Source organism: Schistocerca piceifrons, chromosome 4, assembly GCF_021461385.2.
Source record: "Schistocerca piceifrons isolate TAMUIC-IGC-003096 chromosome 4, iqSchPice1.1, whole genome shotgun sequence".
In the NCBI taxonomy this organism is placed as follows: domain Eukaryota; kingdom Metazoa; phylum Arthropoda; class Insecta; order Orthoptera; family Acrididae; genus Schistocerca; species Schistocerca piceifrons.
Genome location: NC_060141.1, coordinates 763,075,155 through 763,102,803, shown reverse-complemented (window position 1 = coordinate 763,102,803; position 27,649 = coordinate 763,075,155). Strand labels below are relative to the sequence as shown.

Here is a 27,649-nt window from a genome sequence, read left to right as displayed (position 1 = left end):
GAAGGTGTTCCTGTCAGTTGTTCTGAATCTTTCAGAGATGTCTGTGCATTTTTTTTAATTTTTATTTATTTATTTATTTTGTATGTGGATGGGGGAGGGGATGAGAGCTCTATAGGTTGGTCTTGTCTAATAATTATTTGCGGGCAGAGAACAGAGTTCTATTGCAGAGAACTGTATATTCATTTATCACTTGTTTTCCTTCCACTATGGCTTTTAGTATCTGATAATTTTCTTCAATTATTAGTTTTTGTGGGGGGCTGTTGCTGCATTTGAGAATTTTCAAATCAGTATTGATGTTTGTTGGGTTATGTTTCTTGTCCGTAAGGTGTTCAGCAAATGTGCAATGACAGCTGTTACTTTTTAATGCTCTTCTGTGTTCTGTGTATCTGGTATTAAAGTTTCTGCTTGTCTGTCCTATATAAACTGACTTGCAGTCCTGACATGTTCATTGGTAAATACCAGAGGTGTCATGTTTGTCTGTGCTTGTGTTGGTTGTCCTTAGTTTTCTGTGTGTTGAGTTGTCTGTCCTGTAGGCTATTTTTAGCCCTTGTTTTTAGAGTATGTTGCCTATTCTGTGGACTGCTTTGTTGTTGTAGGTGAGAGTGAACCACTTGTTTGTCATTGTGGGTGTTTCTTGTTCATGTGCACTCATATGTGTGTTCTGTGTGTTTGTAAGTTGATGAGTAGGCTTTTGCTTTTGTATGTTGGGTGTCCTTTTTAATTTTGTGGTTCAGTTTATCTACAGTGTTTGTGTCATATCCATTCTCTACTGCTATTTGTCTGATTGTCTGTAATTCATTCTTTTAGTTGTTTTCAGTGAGTGGGATTTTGTTCAGTCTGTGTAGCATATATTGGAAGCCAGTTAGTTTGTGTGTAATCGGATGATTAGAATCTTTGTGAATGGCAGTGCTGGTGGTGGTCACTTTCCTGAATATAGAGAACTGGTGTTGGTCAAGGAAGTTTAACCTTTTGTCGTGTTCTGTTTCTATGGTGAATTTTATTTTTGGGTGTACTTTGTTTATATCACTGTGGAGTTGCTGGATGCAACTTCAAAATGGTTCAAATGACTCTACGCACTATCGGACTTAACATCTGAGGTCATCAGTCCCCTAGACTTAGAACTACTTAAACGTGCAGTGAAACATGTTTGAGTTAAGAACCAAAACTGTGTTTTGCTAAAGGCGGAGCCTATCCAAAAACGTGTCTTACTTGCACTAGGTGTGCGTTCTCTACAATTTGTCTTCTGTACCAAGATAACACTTTCACTGTAACATACTTTGTGTGACAAGATATGGCACTTTGTTCTGCACACATCCACATAGAACACTATGAATGTGAAGGAGGGGCTATCTTACACTGTATCATTACACTGGAGGAGAGGTGGGGTAATTTTTACCAGCAACACTTGAAACACTTATGGGTTACCACAATGACAAAGTTCAGCAGAACCTCAGCAACATGATAGTTAAGGACATTTTTGAGTACAAATGTGAGGGTGTTATCCTAACTCATATTATTCTGAAATAGCAAAGTGTCTATGCCCTCTATTACTGTTCATTTCTGGAAGACAACCACAAACAAGCTTTGAGAAAGAGGAGGCAACAATTGCTCCAAAATCCACCCACCATTTTGCAGGGCAATGCCTGGGTGCACACAATGCAAGCTGTGACCGATTTCTTCAATCTATGGAGCTGAAAAGTGCTGCACCACTCATCATAATCCCCAGGCTTTATACCTTGTGACTTAAGACTTGATTTCTGAGAAGAAGGAAGCACTTTGTGGCATTTGTTTCAGAACTGCTACAGAGGTTTGGCTAGCAATAGACTACTACTCTATTCAAACTACCAGTACAACTGACACTGCTTAAAGTATCCTACAAGTTCCACATTACTGGCAACAGGTTGTACACAATGCTGTTAACTAATATGAAGGACAATAAATCATGTGCCTGTTTTGCATTAGTTGTAAGTAAATAATTTCCACTATTAAAGTTCCAATCCTTGTAAATAAAGAAGAAAATTAAGGTTTATCCTCCTACTGATGGCTAGGTCATTAGGGGTGGAGCACAAGCTGACTGGCCAAGGCTGCAAATGGAAATCAGCAGTCTCCATCTCAAAGGAAACTTCTAGCATTTGCCTTAAACAAATTAGGGGACCACACAAAAGCCCAACTTCGGATGCACAGTTGGCGATTTACAACACTATCCTCCCAAATGTGAGCACTGTGTCTTACCGCTATGCCACCAGATCAATGATCCCTGCCATCCACTGCATGATTGTCAAGCTGTAGTCTGTCAACTGTAATGTAGATGAGCTTCAGTGTGAGGTTGGAGCACCAGTGTCTGACCACATCACTAGATAGAAGAGTACACTGCCACTGGATATCCCTGCAAATTGAGAGCTAGTCCCAGAAAACAATCTGCCCTATTCTGTTTGGAGACTACTCCATCTTAAGATGGGCGTCCCTTGTTGCAAGAGCAACATGCGAAAATGGGGAACTCTTACAGCTGATGGAAACACATCCTGGGAGTGTGGAACAAAACAAGATCTGGGTCACTTGCTCATATTCCCTCCAATGGAAAAACCTTGCACAACACAGGACTTGATCAAGGCAAGTAATAAGCCGATCAGAGTGTTGTGTTCTGGAAATGCTGACTGGACACGGAAGTGAATGAAGGAAGCCAACTCATTAGGTAATATACAAAGAACATTAACACAATACCTAAACAATGTTTTCTCAATAAAAAAATTAACAAATTTTAAGCTTAAATATTATACATTTAGAAGCAATGTTATTCAGTCTGTATATTGAGCAAGCAGTAAAGGAAACAAAAGAAAAATTCCGAGTAAGTATTAAAATCCATGGAGAAGAAATAAAAACTTTGAGGTTCGCCAATGACATTGTAATTATGTCGAAGGCAGCAAAGGACTTCAAAGAGCAGTTGAATGGAATGGACAGTGTCTTGAATGGAGGATATAACATGAACATCAACAAAAGCAAAACTAGGATAATGGAATGTAGTCAAATTAAGTTGGGTGATGCTGAGGGGATTAGATTAGGAAATGAGACACTTAAAGTAGTAAAGGAGTTTTGCTGCTTGAGGAGCAAAATAACTGGTGATGGTCGAAGCAGAGAGGATATAAAATGTAGACTGGCAATGGCAAGGAAAGCGTTTCTGAAGAAGAGGAATTTGTTAACATCGAGTATAGATTTAAGTGTCAGGAAGTTGTTTCTAAAAGTATCTGTATGGAGTGTAGCCCCGTATGGAAGTGAAACATGGATGATAAATAGTTTGGACAAGAAGAGAATAGAAGCTTTCGAAATGTGGTGCTACAGAAGAATGCTGAAGATTAGACGGGTAGATCACATAACTAATGAGGAGGTATTGAATAGAATTGCGGAGAAGAGGAGTTTGTGGCACAACTTGACTAGAAGAAGTGATCGGTTGGTAGGACATGTTCTGAGGCATCAAGGGATCACCAATTTAGTATTGGAGAGCAGCGTGGAGGGTAAAAATTGTAGAGTGAGACCAAGAGATGAATACACTAAGCAGATTCAGAAGGATGTAGGTTGCAGTAGGTACTGGGAGATGAAGAAGCTTGTACACGATAGAGTACCATGGAGAGCTGAATCAAACCAGTCTCAGGACTGAAGACCACAACAACACCAAGCAATAACTCTCTCACAAACAGTTTTTGATCATGAAACCTATGACATACCAACGAATTTAAAAAGAGGAGAGCAAGTAATGAAATTATAATTGCAGTCTATCTGCACTTCAAGAAAATAAAGTTTTCATTCAACAGAAATGATTGTAAAAATATTGTGTAAATTGTATCAAAATGAAAATTCACTTGGAAAAAAAAGGAAAAACAATAGCAGGCCAGTCCTTGCTTCCACAAAACAAAATTCTAACGAGGAAAACTCCCATCAACCCCCCCCCTCAGATTTAGTAGTAAGAGGGCCCACTGGACAGCCTGACAAAAACTGAACACAGATCAAGCATGAAAACAGGAAGGTGTATTGGACTGTGAGAAAAAAGTAAAACAGGATCAGTGAATGGTCCAAGAACAGCAAGTGCAATATGGAGCATTCGGGGAAAGAAATGGCGTCACGGTCAAGTGGCTACGGTGTTATGCGGGCGAGCCGTGTCCAAACCTCGCTCATGCCTCTTTTTTTCCTGTTCTCTTTATTCAAATTTGTGTCTGTGTCGTGATGTAATGTCCATTTGCAACAGTGAGGTGTAAGGTATGGGCCTATAATGACAGCTGATTCTCTATTAGCTGCTGAAAAGAAATGGCTTTCAAATGAGAACCACAAATGTTTGATGACAAGATGAATCCTTCAGCGCAAAACACGTCTGGTGTGTCATGCACAGCGTTAGTGACAGTATGTGTGTCATATGACAGGAGTCTCTTATCGACACACCTAATTTGTACAACTGGTAACTGAGTGAAATATGCCTCCTTGCCCAATATAGGTGTTCGTATGAATGTGATCACTCCCAAGCAAATAATGAAAACATACTAGTTTGTCACAAATGAACGCAACAGTTTCACAGTCACACAGTTTCTCTGTGCTCTGTCAAAACATATGTTTTTAACATTTCTGAAGCTGCATTTCATTTTAGAAGTCTTGACTCTCGAATTCCGCTGTTGTAACATAGTTCACAGTTAGTTGTTGTTTTCATTTCTGTGAGACGTCTATGTCTCACCTGCTCTCACCTTTCATCACATTTACTTGCGACAGTAACATATTCTTACCACGTGACTCATTTTCTATAACCAATGTATAGCACGACATCTGTCAAGACTACTGAAAGAGAACAAACATTTCAATGAATGGACAGACAGTTCATAATATTGTGAGAAAACAAAAAAATAAAATAAATGGGATGGGGTAGTTTTGAACACGGCTCTCCCACTTGGCAGGGCAACATCATGACCACTTACCCATGACGCCGCTGCTGATTCAAGTTGCTCTTTACTGCACTTCTTGTTCTTGGACCATTCATTGTTTCTATTTTGCTTTTTTTTCACAGTTCAGTACACCTCCTTCCTGTTTTCATGCTTGATCTGTGTTCAGTTTTTGACGGGCTATCCACTGGGCCATGTTACAATTAATCTGAGGAGAGTGTGATGGGGAATTTCCCTTGTAACTGCTGTTGATAGATATATATAAAGTAGAAAAACTGTCCTAGGTAACAGTTTCCCGAAAGCTAGGGTACTTTTTTTCCTACTTTTGCACGCAACTATAGGCAATACTTAAAATTTCACTTCCAGAAGGTAAGAACTGGCCAGCCATTTTGTCTCCTTGTAATTTTATAGAACATTATATTAAGTTGGTAACTGGACATCATCTAGCCCCCCATTAAGGCTGTTGTAATTCTTACAGTTGCTTCCTAGTGCATGTATCTCTTAATGTTTTTTGTCACCAGCAATAAAAACAAACTTTTGTTGACTAGAAGAAACAAAAATAATTTTCATGTAGATTTTTGTGCCCTTGTCTACGGCTCAGAGTGGCATTGTGTACTCTGGTGCAAAAATTGTCAGCAAGTCAAATTGATATAAAGCAAAAAATTTTGCAATGTCTGGGAATGAAAAAGAAAATTAAAAAAAAGAAAACCACATTAATTACCCACTCCTAGAAATTATCTAATTATCTAATTTCAAGGACTGAAAGCTGCACTATAAATAGCAATGCTCATTACAAAGCATGTAACAAGTACAGATTATCAACAGACCTGTTTTCTTTGAAAAATATGTCCATATTCTTGTAAATCTTAAACTGTCAGTAACTATTTAATATAACTGAACAAGTGGCATATTTTTCGAAGTACCAGCTTTCCTGCAAATTTACTAGGCAACATAAATCAGGCAAGAGCACAAATAGCAATAGATTATAGTTAAAACTGTGTACAAATGAAGTTTTTAAGAGTTGCTCCTCTTTTGTTACTGTATACTCTGATTTGTTATGCACCTCTAAAGGTTGTCCTCCTTCAAGGGGTCTATGGAATTCCAACAACAGGTGTGAGCATTAACACTGCCAGTTGCACCACTGCTCTTTCTGCCTTTTATTCTGTTTGATTCTGTGTGTTGCACAAATGTTGAAACTGAAATACCAGTATTTTTTTTAAATTAAACCGCTAGTATCTCACACAATCAGAATCTTCCACAAAAACTGATGTGAAATAATAAACTTCAGATGTATGCTTCATGTACACAAATTGTGACATGGATCAAACACTACTGTAGTAGCCACCAGAAAGATCGCGGGAGGCGCACATTGGCACGGCGCGTCATGGACGGTAGTTGCCGCAAGTAGAGTCCCGTCCACCAGAGGCCACGCGAGAATTCGGACGCGACCTCTGCCGGCATGACAACAACAACAACAACAACTCCGGCAGCACGGGCCGTGCCCAGTCAGTTAACATCGGGCATGCCTAGGACACAGTCCCGGTCTACGCTAAGGGAAGTGCGACGTAAACGTGAACAGTGTTACTACACAATTGGCGACGAGTAGGGTCGTTCTTTCGCATGTTGCGTCGTTGTTCCGGTTTCGCAGCTTCTCCACGGCATGGAGGGTTTGGTGCGAGTTTTGGTTGCGCAGCAGACGGAACTCATGGCCACCATGAAACAAGTGCTTCCGGCGTTGCTATCCACGCCGTCTGCTCCGGCGCCATTCCCTCCTCCCTTTCCCCGTATGACAAGACGGCGGAGGATTGGGACGCATATGAACATCGCCTTCGGCAGCATTTCCAGGTGTTTCATGTTGCCGATGCGGAGGTATGTCGTGCTCTCTTCTTGTCTTGGATATCTCCCTCGCTGTATCAAGTTTTGCGGCAGCTAGCGCCGTTGCAGGAATCCTCGTCCTTGTCTTTTGACGCATTGTGTTCATTGCTGTCTTCATATTATCGCCGCCGCATGCATGTTGTGGCGGCTAGGGTCGAGTTCTATCAATGCAAGAAACAGCCCCATCAGTCTTACCGGGCGTGGGCCGCTACCCTGCACGGTCTTAGTCGCAAGTGTCATTTTGTCACGGAGCAGTCGCGAAAGTCGTACGCCAGTGTTATGGTACGCGACGTCATTGTTCGGTCGGCCCCTGATAGGGAGGTCCGGCAATGGGCCCTGCAGTTAGAAAACCCTTCCCTCGAGGAAGTCCTGTCCGTTGCTCAATCGTATGAAGTCTCTCACGCAGCAGGTCAACAGCTGGAAGCGTGGTGCAACGTCGCGGAGGTTCTGGGCGGCGCGGGGTGGACGACGTGCGAGCGGTACAATCCGGCCGTTACGGCCGCTCCCGCACGGCACGTAAACAGAATTCCGGCTGCCGGCCCCTGTTGCTGTCCTGTGCGTCGTGCTATATACATCATGATCGGTCAGAGTGCCCCCAGCGTTGGGCCGTTTGTTGCAAATGTAATAGAATAAGTCACATTGCTAAAGTTTGCCGCTCAGCCTCCAAAGAATCGAAGGAAGCAGGCACAGAGGACATGGACGTTGACATTCAGGAAGTTTCATCAGGCCAAGCTCCCGACGCATCGGCACGCAAACTCTTTATCGAGGTGTCGGTTCGGTCGCGCCGGTTACAACTGCAAGTCGATAAGGGCGCGGCAGTTTCGTTGTTGAATGCACAAACTTATTCCGACCTTGGATCGCCCCCGTTGGCGCCAGTTTACCGGTGTCTACGCGGTTATGGTAAACAGTTCATTCCCCTACTGGGTCAATTCACTACCGACGTGACTTACAAATCAGTCACTCGGCCTATTACTTTTATTGTTGTCAGTGATGCGAGCTCAGCTAACCTTTTTGGCCTGGATGCCTTTCAAGATTTCGGTTTTTCTATCGCTGACACCATACAGTTGGTCTCTGAAGAGTTTCCCTATCAATCATTGGAATCTTTGATCTCCGACTTTCCAGATATTTTTGAGGAGGGCCTGGGGCGTGTTTCAGATTTTGCAGCACACTTAACGCTGAAGGCGTCGGCTCGCCCATGTTTTCTACGCGCGAGGCAGATCCCCTTGGCTCTCCGCCCTCAGGTAAAGGAAGAGCTAGACCGGCTGACAGCCCTAGGGGTCGTTCTTCCCATTTCTTCCAGTGAGTGGGCTTCGCCCCTCGTTATTGTAAGGAAGCCCTCGGGAAAATTACGTCTTTGTGGCGATTTCAAGGCCACCATTAATTCCCAATTGGTGGTGGACACCTATCCTTTGCCTCGTGCTGATGAATTGTTCTCCTCCGTGGCGGGAGGCCAATATTTTTCGAAAATCGATCTGTCGGAGGCTTATCATCAGATACCACTTGATGAGGACTCCAAACGGTTGGCGGTCGTCAACACCCCGTTTGGCCTTTACCAATACCAGCGGTTGGCCTTTGGAATATCCAGTGCCCCGGCGATGTTCCAGCGTTATCTTGAGCATGTCACGTCGACAATTCCTCATTGTATTAATTACCTGGGTGATATAATTGTCACAGGCCGCAGCACGAAGGAACACTTGCACAACCTTCGCACCCTCTTTCTCAAATTCAGGTCTGTGGGCTTGCGTTGCAACCTGCATAAGTCAACCTTCTTTCAACCATCCATTGAGTATGTGGGCTATACCATCTCTCGGCACGGTATCCAGCCACTAGGAAGTTTGGTTCAAGGTATCGTCAACCTTCCTCGGCCCGCTTCGCTGAAAGAGTTACAAGCTTTTTTAGGCAAGATAGCCTATTACCACCGGTTCATTCCCAGGGCTTCCACTATAGCCCACCCCCTGTACTGCCTTCTGCACAAGGGTGTTCCTTTTGATTGGTCACCTGCATGCGAGCGAGTGTTCACCTCGTTGAAGGGCCTCCTCACGTCAGCCCCTTGTTTGGCTACTTTTGATCCCCATAAGCCGTTGGTCCTGGCTACAGATGCTTCGCAGTATGGGGTGGGGGCGGTCCTGGCCCATCGCAACGCAGATGGTTCCGAGCAACCACTGGCGTTTGCGTCTAAAACGCTTAGTCCCGCGCAGGCCCATTACTCCCAGGTGGAAAAAGAGGCTTTGGCCATTGTCTACGCTGTTACCAACTTTCACCCTTTCTTGTATGGTACGAAGTTTCAGTTAATCACTGACCATAAGCCGATAATATCGTTATTTGGCCCCGCCTCTCAGATTCCGGATAGGGCGGCCCACAGACTACAGTGCTGGGCCTTGTTCCTCTCTAAGTACTATTATGACATTCATTTTCGCCCTACAGGACAGCATGCCAACGCCGACGCTCTTTCCCGTCTTCCGGTGGGCCCGGATCCTACGTTCGATCGAGAGGAGATTATGTGTTTTCATTTGGATGTGGCGTCCCGCCAAGCGGTTGATGGCTTCCCGATCACTAGTTCTCGAGTCGCCAGGGAAACGGCGGCTGACCCGGTTCTCCGGCAAGTAGTTCGCCTCATTCAGCAGTGGTGGTCATCCCGCCCTCCGGGCCGGGCCTCGGACCCTCTTCGTAATTATTTTCTTCTCCGGGACCGCCTCTCGGTCTTGGAAGGCGTTCTCCTTCTGGCTACCGATGATACAGATCCTCGCATGGTTGTTCCTGCAAGTTTACGACGGGAGGTCCTCACGTTATTACATGCGGGGCACTGGGGTGTTTCCCGTACTAAAACCTTGGCTCGCAGACATGTGTACTGGCCCGGTATTGACAGAGAAATTGAGCACTTGGTGGCCGCCTGTTCCCAGTGTGCGAGCCAACAAGCATCTCCCAGGGCAGCGTTCTCTTCATGGCCGCCGGCAACCCAAGCATGAGAACGTGTTCACATCGATTTTGCGGGCCCATTTCTCAATGGTTTTTGGCTCAGTGTCATTGATGCTTATTCCCGATTCCCATATGTGGTTCGCTACTCCTCAACCACTTCAGAAGTTGCAATCCAGGCACTAGCAAAAATCTTTTCTGTGGAAGGTCTGCCAATCACCCTGGTCTCGGACAATGGACCGCAGTTTATTTCGCAGACCTTCCAGGATTTTTGTAGGCACTTCGGTATTCGGCATGTTCGCTCTCCCCCCTTCCATCCACAATCGAATGGGGAAGCCGAGCGCATGGTGCGCACATTTAAGACGCAGATGAAAAAGTATGTGCACGAATTTCCTGCGGAGGAAGCATTGACGTTTTTCTTGATGGCATACCGGACCACACCAAAGGGAGAACGCAGCCCCGCAGAGCTCCTCCATGGGCGTCAACCTAGGACTCTGCTGCACCTCCTCCGGCCTGATCCTCGCCAGTCTTCACAAAATGGAGTACCTGGCTTTCCACCGGGTATGTCGGTCTGGGCCCGTGGGTTTGGTCGCAGTCCACGTTGGATACCAGAGTTGGTCCTGCGCTGAAATGGCCGCCGGCTCTATACCTTGCAGGCGGGGGACTGGGTGGTACGTCGTCACCAAAATCAGCTACGTCCACGTTCGGGCACCCCCCCTTCGCCCTCTTGGACACCGGCTTCCCCATTGCCGGCACCTGTGTTGGTTTCACAGGGGACGTTGCCTCCTCTCCCCGCTGTGCCTCTGCCGCACTGCGATGGTTCTCAGTCTTGGCAGCCTCCAGTAGCTCCAGCATCGGCATCGCCATTGTTCGAGATGCCCCAGCGAGAGCCGGCCCCCCTAGCAGGCCCGGTTTCTCAGGAGGTTGGTTCACCTGTGGTCGTCCCTGCCCCTTCGTCCCCGCCACTGGGTCTTGCCCCTCCCGGGGTGGAACAGGATCCGGAGTTCGACAGCTTGTCGCCCTTTCTGTCCCGGGCTCCAGTTGTGGGGCGACGGGGGCCTCTTCGTGTGGGTCACTTCCAGCCGTATTCGAAGGTTCTGGCTCGAGGGTTGGCAGATCCCCTCGACTCCGGCCATCCAATGGATGTGGAGGTCATCGCTCCTGCCCGACGCCCCACCTTCCGACACAGTGGCTCACAGTGGCTTCATCCCCCGAAGGAGGAGGAATGTAGTAGCCACCAGAAAGATCGCGGGAGGCGCACATTGGCACGGCGTGTCACGGACAGTAGTTGCCGCAAGTAGAGTCCCGTCCACCAGAGGGCACGCGAGAATTCGGACGCGACCTCTGCCGGCATGACAACAACAACAACAACAACAACAACTCCGGCAGCAGGGGCCGTGCCCAGTCAGTTAACATCGGGCATGCCTAGGACACAGTCCCGGTCTATGCTAAGGGAAGTGCGACGTAAACGTGAACAGTGTTACTACAACTACCCTGTATGGCCTTGCACACTTGTAAGAGTGGTAACACAACATAAAATGAATAGATTACATGCAAATTGATGCTAACACTGCCATGTAAGAAGTAAGGTTACAATTTAACATTCTTTCAACAGTAATCCACTAGTTTGAAACTTACCAACAGTACCCACTCAAAGTCAAATTTTGGGTGCATCCAACCAATCAACTTCAGAAGAAATTTTATCGTTAGTATATCTCCTATAAACCTGTCCTGCAGATCGATGTATTGCACTTTCACCGCAACTTCTTCACCATTCTTAGTGGTAGCTCGGAACACCTGGAAGAAAATGAATTTCCTACATGAACAATTTAGTCTACAATACAAGTAAGTCTTTGTGTGCACAACAATATAAACAACAGGACAGACTGCTACTCTCCATAAATATGACCCACTGGGTTGCAGACAGGCACAATGAAAAGACTGTTACACATGTAGCTATCAGCCAAAGCCGGTCAGAGCTGCCAATGGTGGCAATCGAGTATGTGTAAATGTGCTCACTTGTGTGGATGTGTGTACATTTTCTTTGCTGAGGGAGGCTTTGGCCGATAGCTGCATGTGTAAAAGTCTTTTCGTTGTGCCTTCTGCAAGTCAACGGGTCACTTTTTGGTGAATAGCAATCCGTCCTATTCCTTATATTGTTGTTAGTCTAGCCTGGAGTTTCCATTGTTTTCTTTTCATGCACAATGGCTTTTTTTTTTATTTTATTTTATTTTTTTTTTTTTTTAATGCAACTAAAGCTGGAATAAAAATTACACGAAAAGAGCTTGTAACAGTAGATAATTGCACATATGATATACATTATGAGTTCAACAATGTAGGTAAAGACAGATCACTACTTACTGTAAAGAAGACGTATCAAGTTGCAAACAGGCATGATTAAAAGTCACTCATATATAGCTATTGCCCACAGCCTTCGTCAGTAAAGAGACATGCACACGCGCGCGCGCACACACACACACACACACACACACACACACACACACAAAGAAAGCAAGCACACCTCATGCACACACAACCACCAACTCAGCATCTCAGGCCAGAATGCAACATAACGTGGGATGCAAGCAGCAGTCTGGAGGGGGTGGGGAAGAGATAATAGTGTACAGGTGGGAAGAAAGATGAACAGTGTCTGGTGGAGTGTGCAGGGACCAAATTGTCAACAGGCACAGAGTCCAGACATTGTGGGGTAGGGAAGTGGAGGAAAAAGGAACAACAAAGGAGAGGAGCGGAGAAAGACAGGCACGTGTGTTGGCAGAGGGCTGCAAATCAACAGGGTGGGAGATGAGAAAGGGGAGGAGATGATACAACAGAGGGAGTGGAAAGTGTTGGTTGGAGGGTGTGGGGACAGTACATTACCGTAAGTTGAGGCCGGGATACTTACAGGAGCAGAGAATGTGTTGTAAGGATAAGTCCTATCTGTGCAGTTCAGAAAAGCTGAGGGGTGGAGGGAAGGATCCAGACGGCTCGAGTAGTGAAGCAGCTATTGAAATCAAGTGTATTATGTTCATTTGCACGTTGTACCACATGGTACATTTGTAGACTTAGAGAAAGCTTTTGACAATGTTGACTGGAATACTCTCTTTCAAATTCTAAAGGTCGCAGGGGTAAAATACAGGGAGCGAAAGGCTATTTACAATTTGTACAGAAACCAGATGGCAGTTATAAGAGTCGAGGGACATGAAAGGGAAGCAGTGGTTGGGAAGGGAGTAAGACAGGGTTGTAGCCTCTCCCCGATGTTGTTCAATCTGTATATTGAGCAAGCAGTAAAGGAAACAAAAGAAAAATTCGGAGTAGGTATTAAAATTCATGGAGAAGAAATAAAAACTTTGAGGTTCGCCGATGACATTGTAATTCTGTCAGAGACAGCAAAGGACTTGGAAGAGCAGTTGAATGGAATGGACAGTGTCTTGAAAGGAGGATATAAGATGAACATCAACAAAAGCAAAACAAGGATAATGAAATGTAGTCTAATTAAGTCGGGTGATGCTGAGGGAATTAGATTAGGAAATGAGACACTTAAAGTAGTAAAGGAGTTTTGCTATTTGGGGAGCAAAATAACTGATGATGGTCGAAGTAGAGAGGATATAAAATGTAGGCTGGCTATGGCAAGGAAAGCGTTTCTGAAGAAGAGAAATTTGTTAACATCCAGTATTGATTTAAGTGTCAGGAAGTCATTTCTGAAAGTATTCGTATGGAGTGTAGCCATGTATGGAAGTGAAACATGGACGATAAATAGTTTGGACAAGAAGAGAATAGAAGCTTTCGAAATGTGGTGCTACAGAAGAATGCTGAAGATTAGATGGGTAGATCACATAACTAATGACGAGGTATTGAATAGGATTGGGGAGAAGAGAAGTTTGTGGCACAACTTGACCAGAAGAAGGGATCGGTTGGTAGGACATGTTCTGAGGCATCAACGGATCACCAATTTAGTATTGGAGAGCAGCATGGAGGGTAAAAATCGTAGAGGGAGACCAAGAGATGAATACACTAAGCAGATTCAGAAGGATGTAGGTTGCAGTAGGTACTGGGAGATGAAAAAGCTTGCACAGGATAGAGTAGCATGGAGAGCTGCATCAAACCAGTCTCAGGACTGAAGACCACAACAACAACAACCACATGGTGATCTACTCCCGATCCCTGCAATGGAAGCCAACCCCTCCAACCAAAACCACCCTAATTCCAACATTGAATCCTGCCTCTTACAGTTCGTATCACCATCCAATTGTGACCCTTACTGCCAACTTAGCCTCACCATCATTCCCCATGTCTCTTCCTCAACAGAAGGAAGAACAGCCATACACATACTCAAAACAAATCCTGACCTAATCATCCTACCTGCAGACAAAGGTTCCACCACTGTTGTCATGAATCACAGTGACTACCTGGCAGAAGGCCCATGGCAATTCTCTGAATCCTCCACCTATAAACTTTGCCAGAGTGATCCCATCCCAGACGTCCAATACACACTCCAGTCCCTGCTTAAAGCCTTAGGCCCTTCCCACAACATCTCCCTTGAATCCATTTCCTCCCCCTATGACACCCCCACACAATCACCTTATACATGCTCCCCACAATCCACAAACCCAACAATCCTGGACACCCCTTGTGGTTAATTATTGTGCCCCCACTGAAATAATTTTGGCGCTCACTAACCAACAACTCCAACCAACTGCTTGTAATACTGCTTGTAATCTAGTCTCCCACGTCAAAGACTGTTGACACCACCACACTATACACCAACATCCATCCTGCCCACGGTCTTACTGTTATTGAATATTACCTTTCCCAATGTCCTTCAGACTCCAAACCCACAACCTCAGTCCTCATACACCTTACTAACTTCATTCTAACCCGCAACTACTTCTCATTTGAAGGGAGAGTATACAAAAAAAATTCGTGGCAGTCATGGGCACCCACATGGCACCCTTCTATGACAACCTTTTTATGAGCCATCGAGAGGAGACCTTCCTAGCCTCCTAGTATGGTTCACGTCACTGACGATATCTTAATGATCTGGACACCTTATCTTCGTTCCTTCACAACCTTAACACCTTCTTTCCCATCCGCTTCACGTGGTCCTCCTCCACCCAGCATGCCATGTTGACCTCTTTCTAATGGCTCCATCTGCACCTCTGTCACATTGAACCCACCGACAATCAACAGTACCTGCATTTTCACAGCTGTCATCCCTTTCACACCAAAAAATTCCTCCCATATGGCCTGGCTACCCAGGGACAGCATGTCTGCAATGACAAAAACTCCCTTGCTCAGTATGCTGAGGGCCTCACCAACGCCTTCACAAACAGGCACTGTCCCCCAGGTCTAGTCCACAAACAGATTTCCCATGCCATTTCTCCTCACAACCCCTATCCCTGCACCACCCCCAAAAACCAGCCACAAAGGAGTGTCCCATTCATCATCAGATCCACCCCAGACTGGAACAACTGAACCACACCCTTTACCAGGGCTTTCATTACCTATCATTGTGCCCTGAAATGAGGGACAGCCTACCTGAGATACTTCCCACCCCTCCTTAACTGGTGTTCCATTGCCCACACAACTTCCACGACATCTACTCCAACCCTGCAACACTCGCAATCCGAACCTCTTGCCACAAGGATCGTATACCTGTGGAAGACCCAGGTGCAAAACCTGCCCAATCCATCCAATCAGCACTTCCTATTCCAGTCCTGCCACAGGTTTATCCTACTCCATCAGGGGCCGGGCCACCTGTGAAGACAGCCATGTCATTTACCAGCTCTGCTGTAATCACTGCGCAGCTTTTTACATTGGTATGGCTACCAACCAGCTGCCCACCAAGATGAATGGCCACCATCAAACTGTGGTTAAGAGTAAAGTAGACCACGCTGTGGCACAACATGCAAATGAACATAACACACTTGATTCCAATGGCTGTTTCACTACCCGAGTCATCTGGATCCTTCCCTCCACCACCAGCTTTTCTGAACTGCACAGACAGGACTTATCGTTACACCACATTCTCTGCTCACACAGTTATTCCAGCCTCAACCTACAATAACATACAGTCCCCATACCCTCCACCCAACACATTCCACCCTCTCTGTTCTATCATCTCCCACCCTGTTTATTCGCAGCCCTCTGCCAATACATGCACCTGTCTTTCCCCACTCCTCTCCTTTTTTGTTGTTTTTTTCCCCCACCTCCGTGCCCCACAACCTCCTGACACTGCACCTGTTGGTAGTCTAGTCCTTGCACACTGCACCAGACAGCGTTTGTCTCTCTCCCCACCTGTATACTACTATCCCTTCCCTACCACCTCAAGATGCTGGAGTTGGCAATCGTGTATGCGTGAGGCGTGCTTGCTTGCTTTCTCTCTCTCTCTCTCTCTCTCTCTCTCTCTCTCTCTGTGTGTGTGTGTGTGTGTGTGTGTGTGTGTGTGTGTGTGTTTACTGATGAAGGCTGTGGCCGAAAGCTATAAGTGTGTGTCTGTTCAAATTCTTGGAATCTCTAAATACATTCTGCCAACTGAATTTCACATGTCCTATTCCAAATACCATACTGCTTTCTTTGATGTTGACCTCATCCCCACCATGGGTCAGCTAGACACTTCTATTCACATTAAACATACTAACAAACAACAATACTTGCATTCTGGCAATTGCCATCCTTTCCACATCAAACGTTCCCTCTCGTACAGCCTTGGCATCTGAGGCGAACATATTTGTTCAGATGCAGACTCTTTACAGCAGTACACCATCATTCTCACCTCAGCCTTCACTGGACGTAATTACCCTACCAGCCTAATTCAAAAGCAGATTTCCTGGGCCATCACATCCAATCCTGGTACCGTTGATCCCTCCAAAAAACAACTTTGGAGCACATCCCTTGTCGCTCAGTACTATCCTGGTTGGGGGTTGGAGTTGGGTTGTTTCGGGGAGAAGACCAGACAGCGAGGTCATCAGCCTCATCAGATTAGGGAAGGACAGGGAAGGAAGTTGGCTGTGCCCTTTCGAAGGAACCATCCCGGCATTTGCCTAGAGCGATTTAGGGAAATCACAGAAAACCTAAATCAGGATGGCCGGACGCAGGATTGAACCGTCGTCCTCCCGAATGTGAGTCCAGTGTGCTAGCCACTGCGCCACCACGCTCGGTGTTATTATCCTGGTCTTGAATGTAATAACCACATAGTTCAACAAGACTATGACTTCCTAAAATCATGACCTGAAGTGAGGTCCATTCTGTTTGACATTTTGCCCACCTCACTTAGAATAGCTTTACATTGGCCTCCCAATCTCCACTATCAGACCCTGTACTCCTTGTGTGTCCATTTCCCTAGCATATGGCTCCTACCCCAGTGACCATCCACGCTGTAAGACTTGCCCTATGAACCCACGTACAACCATGTCCTGTAACAGGCAAAACATATAAAGGGAGAGCCACCTGAAAATGAAACATGTTGTATGCCAGCTGTTATGTAAACACTGTTTGGCCTTTCACATTGGCACGACTACCACCAAGTTATCAGTTAGAGTGGATGGTCTTAGGCAAAGGGTGTATACTGGCACCACACAATATCCTGTTGCAGAGTATGCTCTACAACATGACAGACGTAACCTCAGTACCCATTTCACCACACATGCCATTTGAATTCTTCCACCAGACACTAGTTTCTCAGTACTCTGCAGGTGTACAACACGTCCTTGGTTCTGGCCACCCACCTGCCTTAATTAACATCACTTTCTTTGTCCTCAGCATAACTTCTCAGTACCTGTTCTTTTCTGTATATCCTTTTAGTTTTCTATATCATTTATTTTCTGGCTTGTGTATTTTTCCCAGCCCCCACCTCTGCCACATACAACACACTTAGCTTTCCACTCTTATTAATTCATACACTATGTTTTATCAGTAATCTTTGTCTGGTGTATCACCTTATCTTCCACCTTTAAGCGCTCAGGTTTTCAAACCTCGTCCAGAGCAGTCCCCAACAATCAATCTTTCTTCCTCATCCCATCCAGTACTTCTCCCCAGACCCATGGTTCTGAGCAACCTTCCTGAACACTCCCTATTCCCTAAACCTCACCAGTTCTTTTCCTTCTACCCTCTTCCTTCCCTGTCAACTCTTCAGCCCGAAGGCACTACTGGCTCTGAAATCTTGCTTATTACAATATCTTTAAATGGGGTTTCTTCTGCCGCCAATTGGTGAGTAGACTTTTTATCTACCCAATGAAATTGTATTTTCAAAAATCCATTACTTTTGCTGATAAATCTATAGACAGGGGTACATAACAAGCACTATTTTGTCACCTTTTTTTTTATAAATATGTTGTTGTTGTGGTCTTCAGTCCTGAGACTGGTTTGATGCAGCTCTCCATGCTACTCTATCCTGTGGAAGCTTCTTCATCTCCCAGTACCTACTGCAACCTACATCCTTATGAATCTGCAAGTGTATTCATCTCTTGGTCTCCCTCTACAATTTTTACCCTCCACGCTGCCCTCCAATACTAAATTGGTGATCCCTTGATGCCTCAGAACGTGTCCTACCAACCGATCCCCTCTTCTAGTCAAGTTGTGCTACAAACTTCTCTTCTCCCCAATCCTATTCAATACCTCCTCATTAGTTATGTGATCTACCCATCTAATCTTCAGCATTCTTCTGTAGCACCACATTTCGAAAGCTTCTATTCTCTTCTTGTCCAAACTATTTATCGTCCCATGCTTCACTTCCATACATAGCTACACTCCATACAAATACTTTCAGAAACGACTTCCTGACACTTAAATCCATACTCGATGTTAACAAATTTCTCTTCTTCAGAAACACTTTCCTTGCCATTGCCAGTCTACATTTTATATCCTCTTTACTTTGACCATCATCAGTTATTTTGCTCCCCAAATAGCAAAACACCTTTGCTACTTTAAGTGTCTCATTTCATAACCTAATTCCCTCAGCATCAGCTGATTTAATTCGACTACATTCCATTATCCTCGTTTTGCTTTTGTTGATGTTCATCTTATATCCTCCTTTAAAGACACTATCCATTCCATTCAACTGGTCTTCCAAGCCATTTGCTGTCTCTGACAGAATTACAATGTCATCGGCGAACCTCAAAGTTTTTATTTCTTCTCCATGGATTTTATACCTACTCCGAATTTTTCTTTTGTTTCCTTCACTGCTTGCTCAATATACAGATTGAATAACATCGGGGAGAGGCTACAGCCCCGTCTCACTCCCTTCCCAACCACTGCTTCCCTTTCATGTCCCTCGACTCTTATAACTGCCATCTGGTTTCTGTACAAATTGTAAATAGCCTTTCGCTGCCTGTATTTCACCCCTGCCACCATCAGAATTTGAAAGAGAGTATTCCAGTCAAAATTGTCAAAAGCTTTCTCTAAGTCTACAAATGCAAGAAATGTAGGTTCACCTTTCCTTAATCTAGCTTCTAAGATAAGTCGTAGGGTCAGTATCGCCTCATGTGTTCCGATATTTCTACGGAATCCAAACTGATCTTCTTGGTATAAAGCTTCTGTATTTACATTTTGGACACCATTGATGACATAAGTATCCTGATTAAGCTTTATACTGTCCTGTGATCCTATAAGCCTCCAGGTAAGGAAATATGTTCTCATTTCTTGATTATATAAGGGGCATTCAAATGAAACCCAGTCACTAGTGCGAAGTGACAGTAATGATTTTACTAACTCAAATATGTGGTTATATACAGTACACATGACAGTAGACATGCAGTAGGACTCAAAGATAGTGCCATTCGAAAATTGCACTGTTCGGCAGTCAGTCGATGGGGAACCCACTGCGCACAGATTTTTCAACAGTTCAAGTGTTGATGCACTATGTTGTGAGCGGTGACCACACTAATAGCCAGAAACCGATGGATCTTGTCCACAGTGATTCTGCAGTTATCCAAGACTGAAGCATTCACTCCCGCAACCATTTCTGGCGTGATGACACAATGAGCCTGTCCAGTTCAAGCATCGTCTTTCAGTGACTCGCGCCCCTCAAGGAATCGTTTGTGCCATTCCACAACACTTGAATGACTCAGACTGTACTCACTGCACACAGCCTTCACTCATCGCTATATTTCACAGCCTCCAACTCCCTCCGCAGCCAAAAATCGAATTATTCCTCCTTGTTACTGCTTACTCATCTGCATGTTTGGTAGTGGACGATAATTTGTGTGACCACCTCCTTTTCGGCATGAAACCACACTGGCACTACGCAACATCAAACTGTGCGCACGCATCAGTCTCTCTACAAATAGATGGCGCCACCATACCCGCAGTTTGTGGTGCCACCTTACGTGTAAGGCAAAGGTTTCATTTGAATGAACCTCATATTTAGCTTTTGGGAATTAGTGTATTAGTTTTTATAACTCTTACCTGAATCATCCTACAGCCTGAATTTTTATGAGTAACGTCTTTGACCTACTCATTATCTTCTGGTGATAACAAAGGTCATGCTGAACATTTTGGAAAGATGCTCATTTTTGTTTTTCCCAAAGCTACATTCAATATTTCTTGAATAATTCTGCAGGAAGTGGTATATCCTGGTGCATATTAAAGAAAGGCAGGAGAAAGAATATGAGTTTAATGCCTCATGGATGGTGGTCATTAGAGACAGAGCATAAGCTCAGACAGACTAATAATAGTGAAGGAATTGGCTGTGGAGTGGACCATCCTAGCATTCACCTTGCTCGTTTTAGGTAAATCACAGAAAACCTAAATTTGGACAGCTTGACAGAGACTGGAGTCCTGCTTTCTTCCACAGTTGTCATTGCCAGTAATATAGGCTCATTTTCACCTCCTAGAAAGTTTCTTTTTGTCTGAAGTAATTGGACTAACAAAACACCATAAACCATAAAAGAGGAAGGAATTTCAAATACTAACTGCAGTCACTTAAGGCACTGCACTCAAGTCCACATAAAAACAGAAATTGTTAAAAGAAATTTCTCCCTTGATGGGTTCCCATAGGAAAATACCCCCTTGAGGTATTCCCATAAGAAAATTCTCCTTTGACGCATTCTCATCACAGTTCACTATCAATGTAGACTGCTGCAAGAGGAAGAAGCTATTAGAAGTCCGTAGATAATGTGGCCAGCCAGCTCCTTGCACTTTCATCCTAAGTAACACCATAAGTGAGTCATGTGGACAAACCACATGCCTCACCTCAGCAGAAAAAACTGTGGCACCACAATGACTGACTCACTGTCATCTTAGTCTGGTGTCTGTCAACTTGCTTGGTGTACAGAGTAGAGGATCTGTGCTTTCCAGGACTGGATTACTACCAGATGTTACAGGGAACTGCACTTGTACTGCTTTGAAAGTGGACCACATAGCACTTGCTTTAGGTGCTCTGCACTCTTCACAGAACATAACACATCCTTGCATGATTGTTTTTTGTGTATGACTTAAGCTGTATGAAGCCTGACATCATCACATGCCTTCAAAGAAAAAAATGTTTGCAGTTGCCTACGGATCCACGATTCCATCCATGGTGCACCTCTTAATGCGAAGAAAAACGACGTCCACAAATTTCTGTCTTCAGGGGACCAACAATGTGGAGACCGCATGGGGAGAGATTGGGAGTATAAGGAGGATGTGTAGGGGCATCCCAGCAGAACTTCTGCAGAAAAGCTGAAACAACCTTGGCAACATGTGGGCCTGCCCATCTTCCATTCAGTAACAATCTCTCCCGTGCAATTTGCATATTTTTGGTCACCTAAAGAAAGACATTCATGGATGCTGTTTTTCTTCAGACAAAGAGGTGCAAACCTGGTACAATCATGGTTCTGCAGGCAACCACATACATTTTTCGATGAAGGCGTTGACCATTCTCTCTCACACTGGGATAAATGTAGAAACAGTTGCGGCAATTATTTTATAACAATAAACAATGAAATGATTTTTCTTTCAACTGTCTTGTTTGCATTTACTGCCCCTTACATATAACACATCATCAAATGAGTTTGTCTTCCCAACCTAGTAAACAAAATTTTGTTTACTAATTTAAAAAATAGCAGTCAAAAACTTTTTGAATTGTCCACAATTATAATTTACTTAGAACAATATTGCGCAAAATAAAATTGCTGTCAGAGCAGATGCCATAACTTATCCAACTGCATAGCTGACAGCAATTTTATACAAGATTCTACTAATGGTTGTCTTTCTTGAGTAAGTAATACTAGACCAGAACCAAGCCATTCTCAAAACTACTGCAATGAATCCCATAACATGTTGTATCAACTACGAGCCTGTAGTTCATTGTCAGTGTACAGAATTTGTAACTTTGCTACTGTAAATATGCAAAGTTGGTTCCCACTCCTCAAGTACATCCCATTCTTTTCTTCCCTTTGCAGTTTATTTATCAAAATCCCCCTTCTTATTTGCTTTTAATCTCAAGAAAGCCTTGTAAGGGCATCCCCCCTTTCTATTCATTTTCATCAATTCTGTTCTTATTTTGAGAACTTGTAAATGTAAATGGGTACTTTACTGCTGTCTAATATAGCTTTAAACATGAAGTTTGCTACTGACCTGGGCAAGGCTAGCTGCTGCTATAGGTTCCTCATCAAAAGTTTCAAATATCTCTGTGTGTGGTTTTCCAAAGTCTTCCATAAATAACTGAAGAACTTCCCCTGTTTCACGAGTCAAGCACTTATCCTGAAGGGCCTAAAACAGAAATGTCAATGAAATGTTATTTCGATTATATGGGACAAATAATTTTCAACATACACATCTATTTTTAAAAAAAGAAATTTCAAGTTAATCAATAAATGAACAATAAATACAGGTCAGTGGTTGATGAACATTGCTCATGTCACTAAAGTGGCCTGCATTTTTTGTAAAACTTACAACTTAAATCATGGCAGCTACAGGGAGTCAAGGACAATACCTCTTAGACACCTATGCAGCCTCAATAACTATGAAAATTATGAGAACTAGACATATGTAGAAAACAACACATCATAGTAGTCAAACAGTCAATTTTTTAATTACACTGCTAGTGTTAAACTTACAGCCTCAGGAAGGATAGCAAATAACGAAATTTTACTTGCTGTGCGTATGCTATACAGCCAGAACAGTATACAATTAAATTTGTAGGTGATTTCAGGGTATACAGGGTGCAAAATGAAGTATAAAGATGGCAATGGCTCTAATGCAAATGAACCTGGATGAAAGATGTGAGAACATAGTTTCATGCTGTTTCAACTCTCTGCCAGTATTCATCAATCATAGTGGCTGGCAACTGATGTGTGCCGGTATCTCAGTAACACCTGGACTAGGACCAAACCCACAAATAGAAATCAGTAAGCACACAAACACCAGCCATGAATGCCTTCATTGTATGATCATGATCAGACATTTTCAGTGGATAAGAGGCCTGAAGAATGGCAACTGTCACACACCCCCCGCACTGAGGAAGGTCAGAGCAGCATAGGTGACATGGTGTCATGCATTATCATGTATTCTTACACAATGCATTTAAGTTAAGCACTATGTATCAAAAATAATCACTTTTCCTTGCCAACTTTCATTGAAAGTAAACATGTCCAACACACTGTCTATTATCTTTTTCCTGAGTGAACTGAAGTGTGCTGAACCACGAAACAAGCCTGTCTCTTATGGACACCTCTGAACTGCAATGACTACTGTAAATCAATAGCAAAGATGTAACTAAAAACTCTAGCCTCCATGTGAAATTTTAAAATGGCAAAAGAAGTTCCAATTATGATGGTGACAAATGGCTCTGAGCACTATGGGACTTAACAGCTATGGTCATCAGTCCCCTAGAACTTACACTCATGGAAATTGAAATAAGAACACCGTGAATTCATTGTCCCAGGAAGGGGAAACTTTATTGACACATTCCTGGGGTCAGATACATCACATGATCACACTGACAGAACCACAGGCACATAGACACAGGCAACAGAGCATGCACAATGTCGGCACTAGTACAGTGTATATCCACCTTTCGCAGCAATGCAGGCTGCTATTCTCCCATGGAGACGATTGTAGAGATGCTGGATGTAGTCCTGTGGAACGGCTTGCCATGCCATTTCCACCTGGCGCCTCAGTTGGACCAGCGTTCGTGCTGGACGTGCAGACCGCGTGAGACGACGCTTCATCCAGTCCCAAACATGCTCCATGGGGGACAGATCCGGAGATCTTGCTGGCCAGGGTAGTTGACTTACACCTTCTAGAGCACGTTGGGTGACACGGGATACATGCGGACGTGCATTGTCCTGTTGGAACAGCAAGTTCCCTTGCCGGTCTAGGAATGGTAGAACGATGGGTTCGATGACGGTTTGGATGTACCGTGCACTATTCAGTGTCCCCTCGACGATCACCAGTGGTGTACGGCCAGTGTAGGAGATCGCTCCCCACACCATGATGCCGGGTGTTGGCCCTGTGTGCCTCGGTCGTATGCAGTCCTGATTGTGGCGCTCACCTGCACGGCGCCAAACACGCATACGGCCATCATTGGCACCAAGGCAGAAGTGACTCTCATCGCTGAAGACGACACGTCTCCATTCGTCCCTCCATTCACGCCTGTCGCGACACCACTGGAGGCGGGCTGCACGATGTTGGGGCGTGAGCGGAAGACAGCCTAACGGTGTGCGGGACCGTGGCCCAGCTTCATGGAGACGGTTGCGAATGGTCCTCGCCGATACCCCAGGAGCAACAGTGTCCCTAATTTGCTGGGAAGTGGCGGTGCGGTCCCCTACGGCACTGCGTAGTATCCTACGGTCTTGGCGTGCATCCGTGCGTCGCTGCTGTCCGGTCCCAGGTCGACGGGCACGTGCACCTTCCGCCGACCACTGGCGACAACATCGATGTACTGTGGAGACCTCACGCCCCACGTGTTGAGCAATTCGGCGGTACGTCCACCCGGCCTCCCGCATGCCCACTATACGCCCTCGCTCAAAGTCCGTCAACTGCACATACGGTTCACGTCTACGCTGTCGCGGCATGCTACCAGTGTTAAAGACTGCGATGGAGCTCCGTATGCCACGGCAAACTGGCTGACACTGACGGCGGCGGTGCGCAAATGCTGCGCAGCTAGCGCCATTCGACGGCCAACATCGCGGTTCCTGGTGTGTCCGCTGTGCCGTGCGTGTGATCATTGCTTGTACAGCCCTCTCGCAGCGTCCGGAGCAAGTATGGTGGGTCTGACACACCGGTGTCAATGTGTTCCTTTTTCCATTTCCAGGAGTGTAGAACTACTTAAACCTAACTAACCTAAGGACATCACACAACACCCAGTCATCACGAGGCAGGGAAAATCCCTGACCCCACCGGGAATTACGATGGTGAATTTAGCAGAGCTCTAAATAGTGTGGTATGCCTTGTTTCATATCAGCACCATGCACAGTAATCTCTTTGGCTAAAATTAGTGCTAAACTGGATCTGGAATTGAGAAAACATTATCCACGCTCTGGAGACTCCAAAGACTACTCAAGATAAACTGCTCAGCCCAAAGATGTCCCTACTGTCCAAACTATATCTGTGAGGAGCAAGTGGCTGCTGCCACATACGACAACTTGATAACACTCTCGCTTAGTACACAAAAGGAAATGAGGGAAGAGGGCAGTTTAGTGTCCTGTCAATGGCAAGGTTGCTGGATGCCAAGAAAACACTCGAATACAAAAAGGATGGGAAAGGAAACAGTCAATACGCTTTTAACAGGAATCATCTTAGCATTTGCCTTTATCAGTTTTGGAAACAACAAAAAACTTGAATATAGCAATATAATGAAAAGAATAGTTGCTAGTCACCATAAAGCAAAGATGCTGAGTCGCAGAAAGGCACAACAAAAAGACTGCCGGAAAGTTAGCTTTCGTCCAACAAGTCCTTTGGCAAAAACAGACAACACACACACACACACACACACACACACACACACATGCTCACACACCCATAACCACAGAGTCTGGCACTGGAGCCAGACTGCAAGCAGCAGGGCACTGTGGGACAGGGAAATGGGTGGGGGTAAGGAGGAGGCTGGGCCAGGGAAGGGGAGGAATAGCAGGGTAGGGGTGGGGGATGGTAAACTCCTGCTAGGAGCATGCAGGGACGAGGTGGAGACTGGGGCAGCTAGGTGCAGTCAGCAGGTTAGACAGAGGGTGGGGGAGAGAAGGGAGTTAGCGGAAAAGGAGAGAAGTGAAAAGACTGGGTACGTTGGTGGAACAGAGGGCTGTGTAGTGCTGGAATGGGAACAGGGAAGAGCTAGAAGGGTGAGGACAATGACTAATGGAGGTTGAGGCCAGGAGGGTTACAGGGATATAGGATGTATTGCAGGGAAAGTTCCCACCTGTGCAGTTCAGAAAGACTGGTGTTGGCGGTAAGGATCCAGATGGCACAGGCCTTGAAGCAGTCATCGAAATGAATGAAATAACATGAAATTACCATTGAGAACATTATATTGTTACATTCCATCCTGGATTTTCCATTGTTTAAAACTTAGGGGTCCGAACCCTGCTTCTTCTAAATATCGGTTCAGGGCCTTAACCACTATGCAGTCTTGTGCAGCTGGGTACACAGAAACGGAAGACTTGGAATGGCATTTCCAGATGCATAAGTAGCACAAAAAGTTCATTGATTCTGGTTAGGCTAACACAAAAGTTAAGACACATGTAGGGAAAATAAGAATCACCAAGATACTTGGCAACAGAAAAGTACTGTGTAAGGTTTTTTGATAGACTCAGCTACTTGCAGAATAAAGAACAGATCAATAGAACAAAAGATAACAATGTATACTTTTTAACAATGTAGGAGTGACAAAACGAAGCCATTAAAGGCCACATCAGGCTTATTCATATGGCAGCCTCATTGAGCTCAAAGCTCTTACTGAATTGTTGACTTGTTTTCTACAGGGTGATTATAATTAAAGTTAAACTTTCAAAACACTGTAAAAATAACCCCACTCCTCAGAATGATGTCAAATTGCAACAAAATATTATGGGAAAAGCGGGAAAACGTATGGCAGAAGAAAAAAAATAGTGCGAAAATTGATCAATAAATGGTACTGTATGTGTCAGGATACATAAATGAAAACACCTGTCATGCGCACGACCCATTGAAGTTTGTATAAACACACTGGGTACACGGCTTTTCCTCCTTTCGCGTCCAATGACTGCCGTAGGTCTGGAGAAAATGATTCGGAAATTCGAAAAGATGGGTTCTTTTGGTATGCAACCTGGTAGAGGGAGAAACCGAATTGATTCGATGTCAGTGGAAGCAGTGGCCACAGCAATGCAGGATGACATGAGTGGTGGTGTGCAAATGTGTAGCGCACGGAGAATTGCCCGGACATAAGACATTGCCATGAGCACGATGCGTAAAATTCTACCAAACATTGTTCTTTACTATCCATTCAAAATCACCCATGTGCACAAGTTGCTTCCTGTTGACCTGCCAGCAAGAGAGACCTCTGCTTTAGAATTTCTTGCTCACATGGAAGTGAACAAGATTAACCATGGAAGATTTTGTGGACAGACAAAGCCCACTTTCATCTGACATGATATGTCAATACACAGAATTGTCAAATATGGGCACTGGAAAATCCACACGCAAATCAACCGGTACCACTTCATCCTGAAAAAGTCACTGTGTAGTGCCTGTTTGTGGCCTCATTTATCATAGGGCCATATTTTTTCGAAGAGACAAGTGCTTCCAGTCCTGTTACCAGTACAGTCACTGGTAAGCACTACAAGTGTCTTTTGTGCAAACACATCATTCCAGCTCTCCAACAGTGTGGATGGGATCATTTTTATGCAAGATGGCGCACCTCCGCACATTGAAAATCAAGTTAAGCAGCTGCTGAAGTGCCATTTCGGAAATGCTAGAATTATCAGCTACCATTTCCCTACAGCCTGGCTGTCCTGATCAATCTGATCTTAATCCATGTGACTTCTGGCTGTGGG

The 27,649-nt window shown here is 44.8% G+C and overlaps 1 protein-coding gene across 3 annotated transcripts in view; it reads right to left on the bottom strand.

Annotated features, from left to right (window-relative positions):
- LOC124796242 (uncharacterized aarF domain-containing protein kinase 5) overlaps positions 1–27,649 on the bottom strand; it is a 173,349-nt gene that overhangs the window by 86,911 nt on the left and 58,789 nt on the right. For all 3 annotated transcript variants that reach the window (XM_047260332.1, XM_047260333.1, XM_047260334.1), the window contains exons 4-5: positions 22,257–22,391; positions 11,343–11,501 (exon numbers count right to left, since the gene is read on the bottom strand). In XM_047260332.1, the coding sequence (XP_047116288.1) occupies positions 11,343–11,501; positions 22,257–22,391 (294 nt within the window). The remainder of the gene's footprint in view (positions 1–11,342; positions 11,502–22,256; positions 22,392–27,649) is intronic.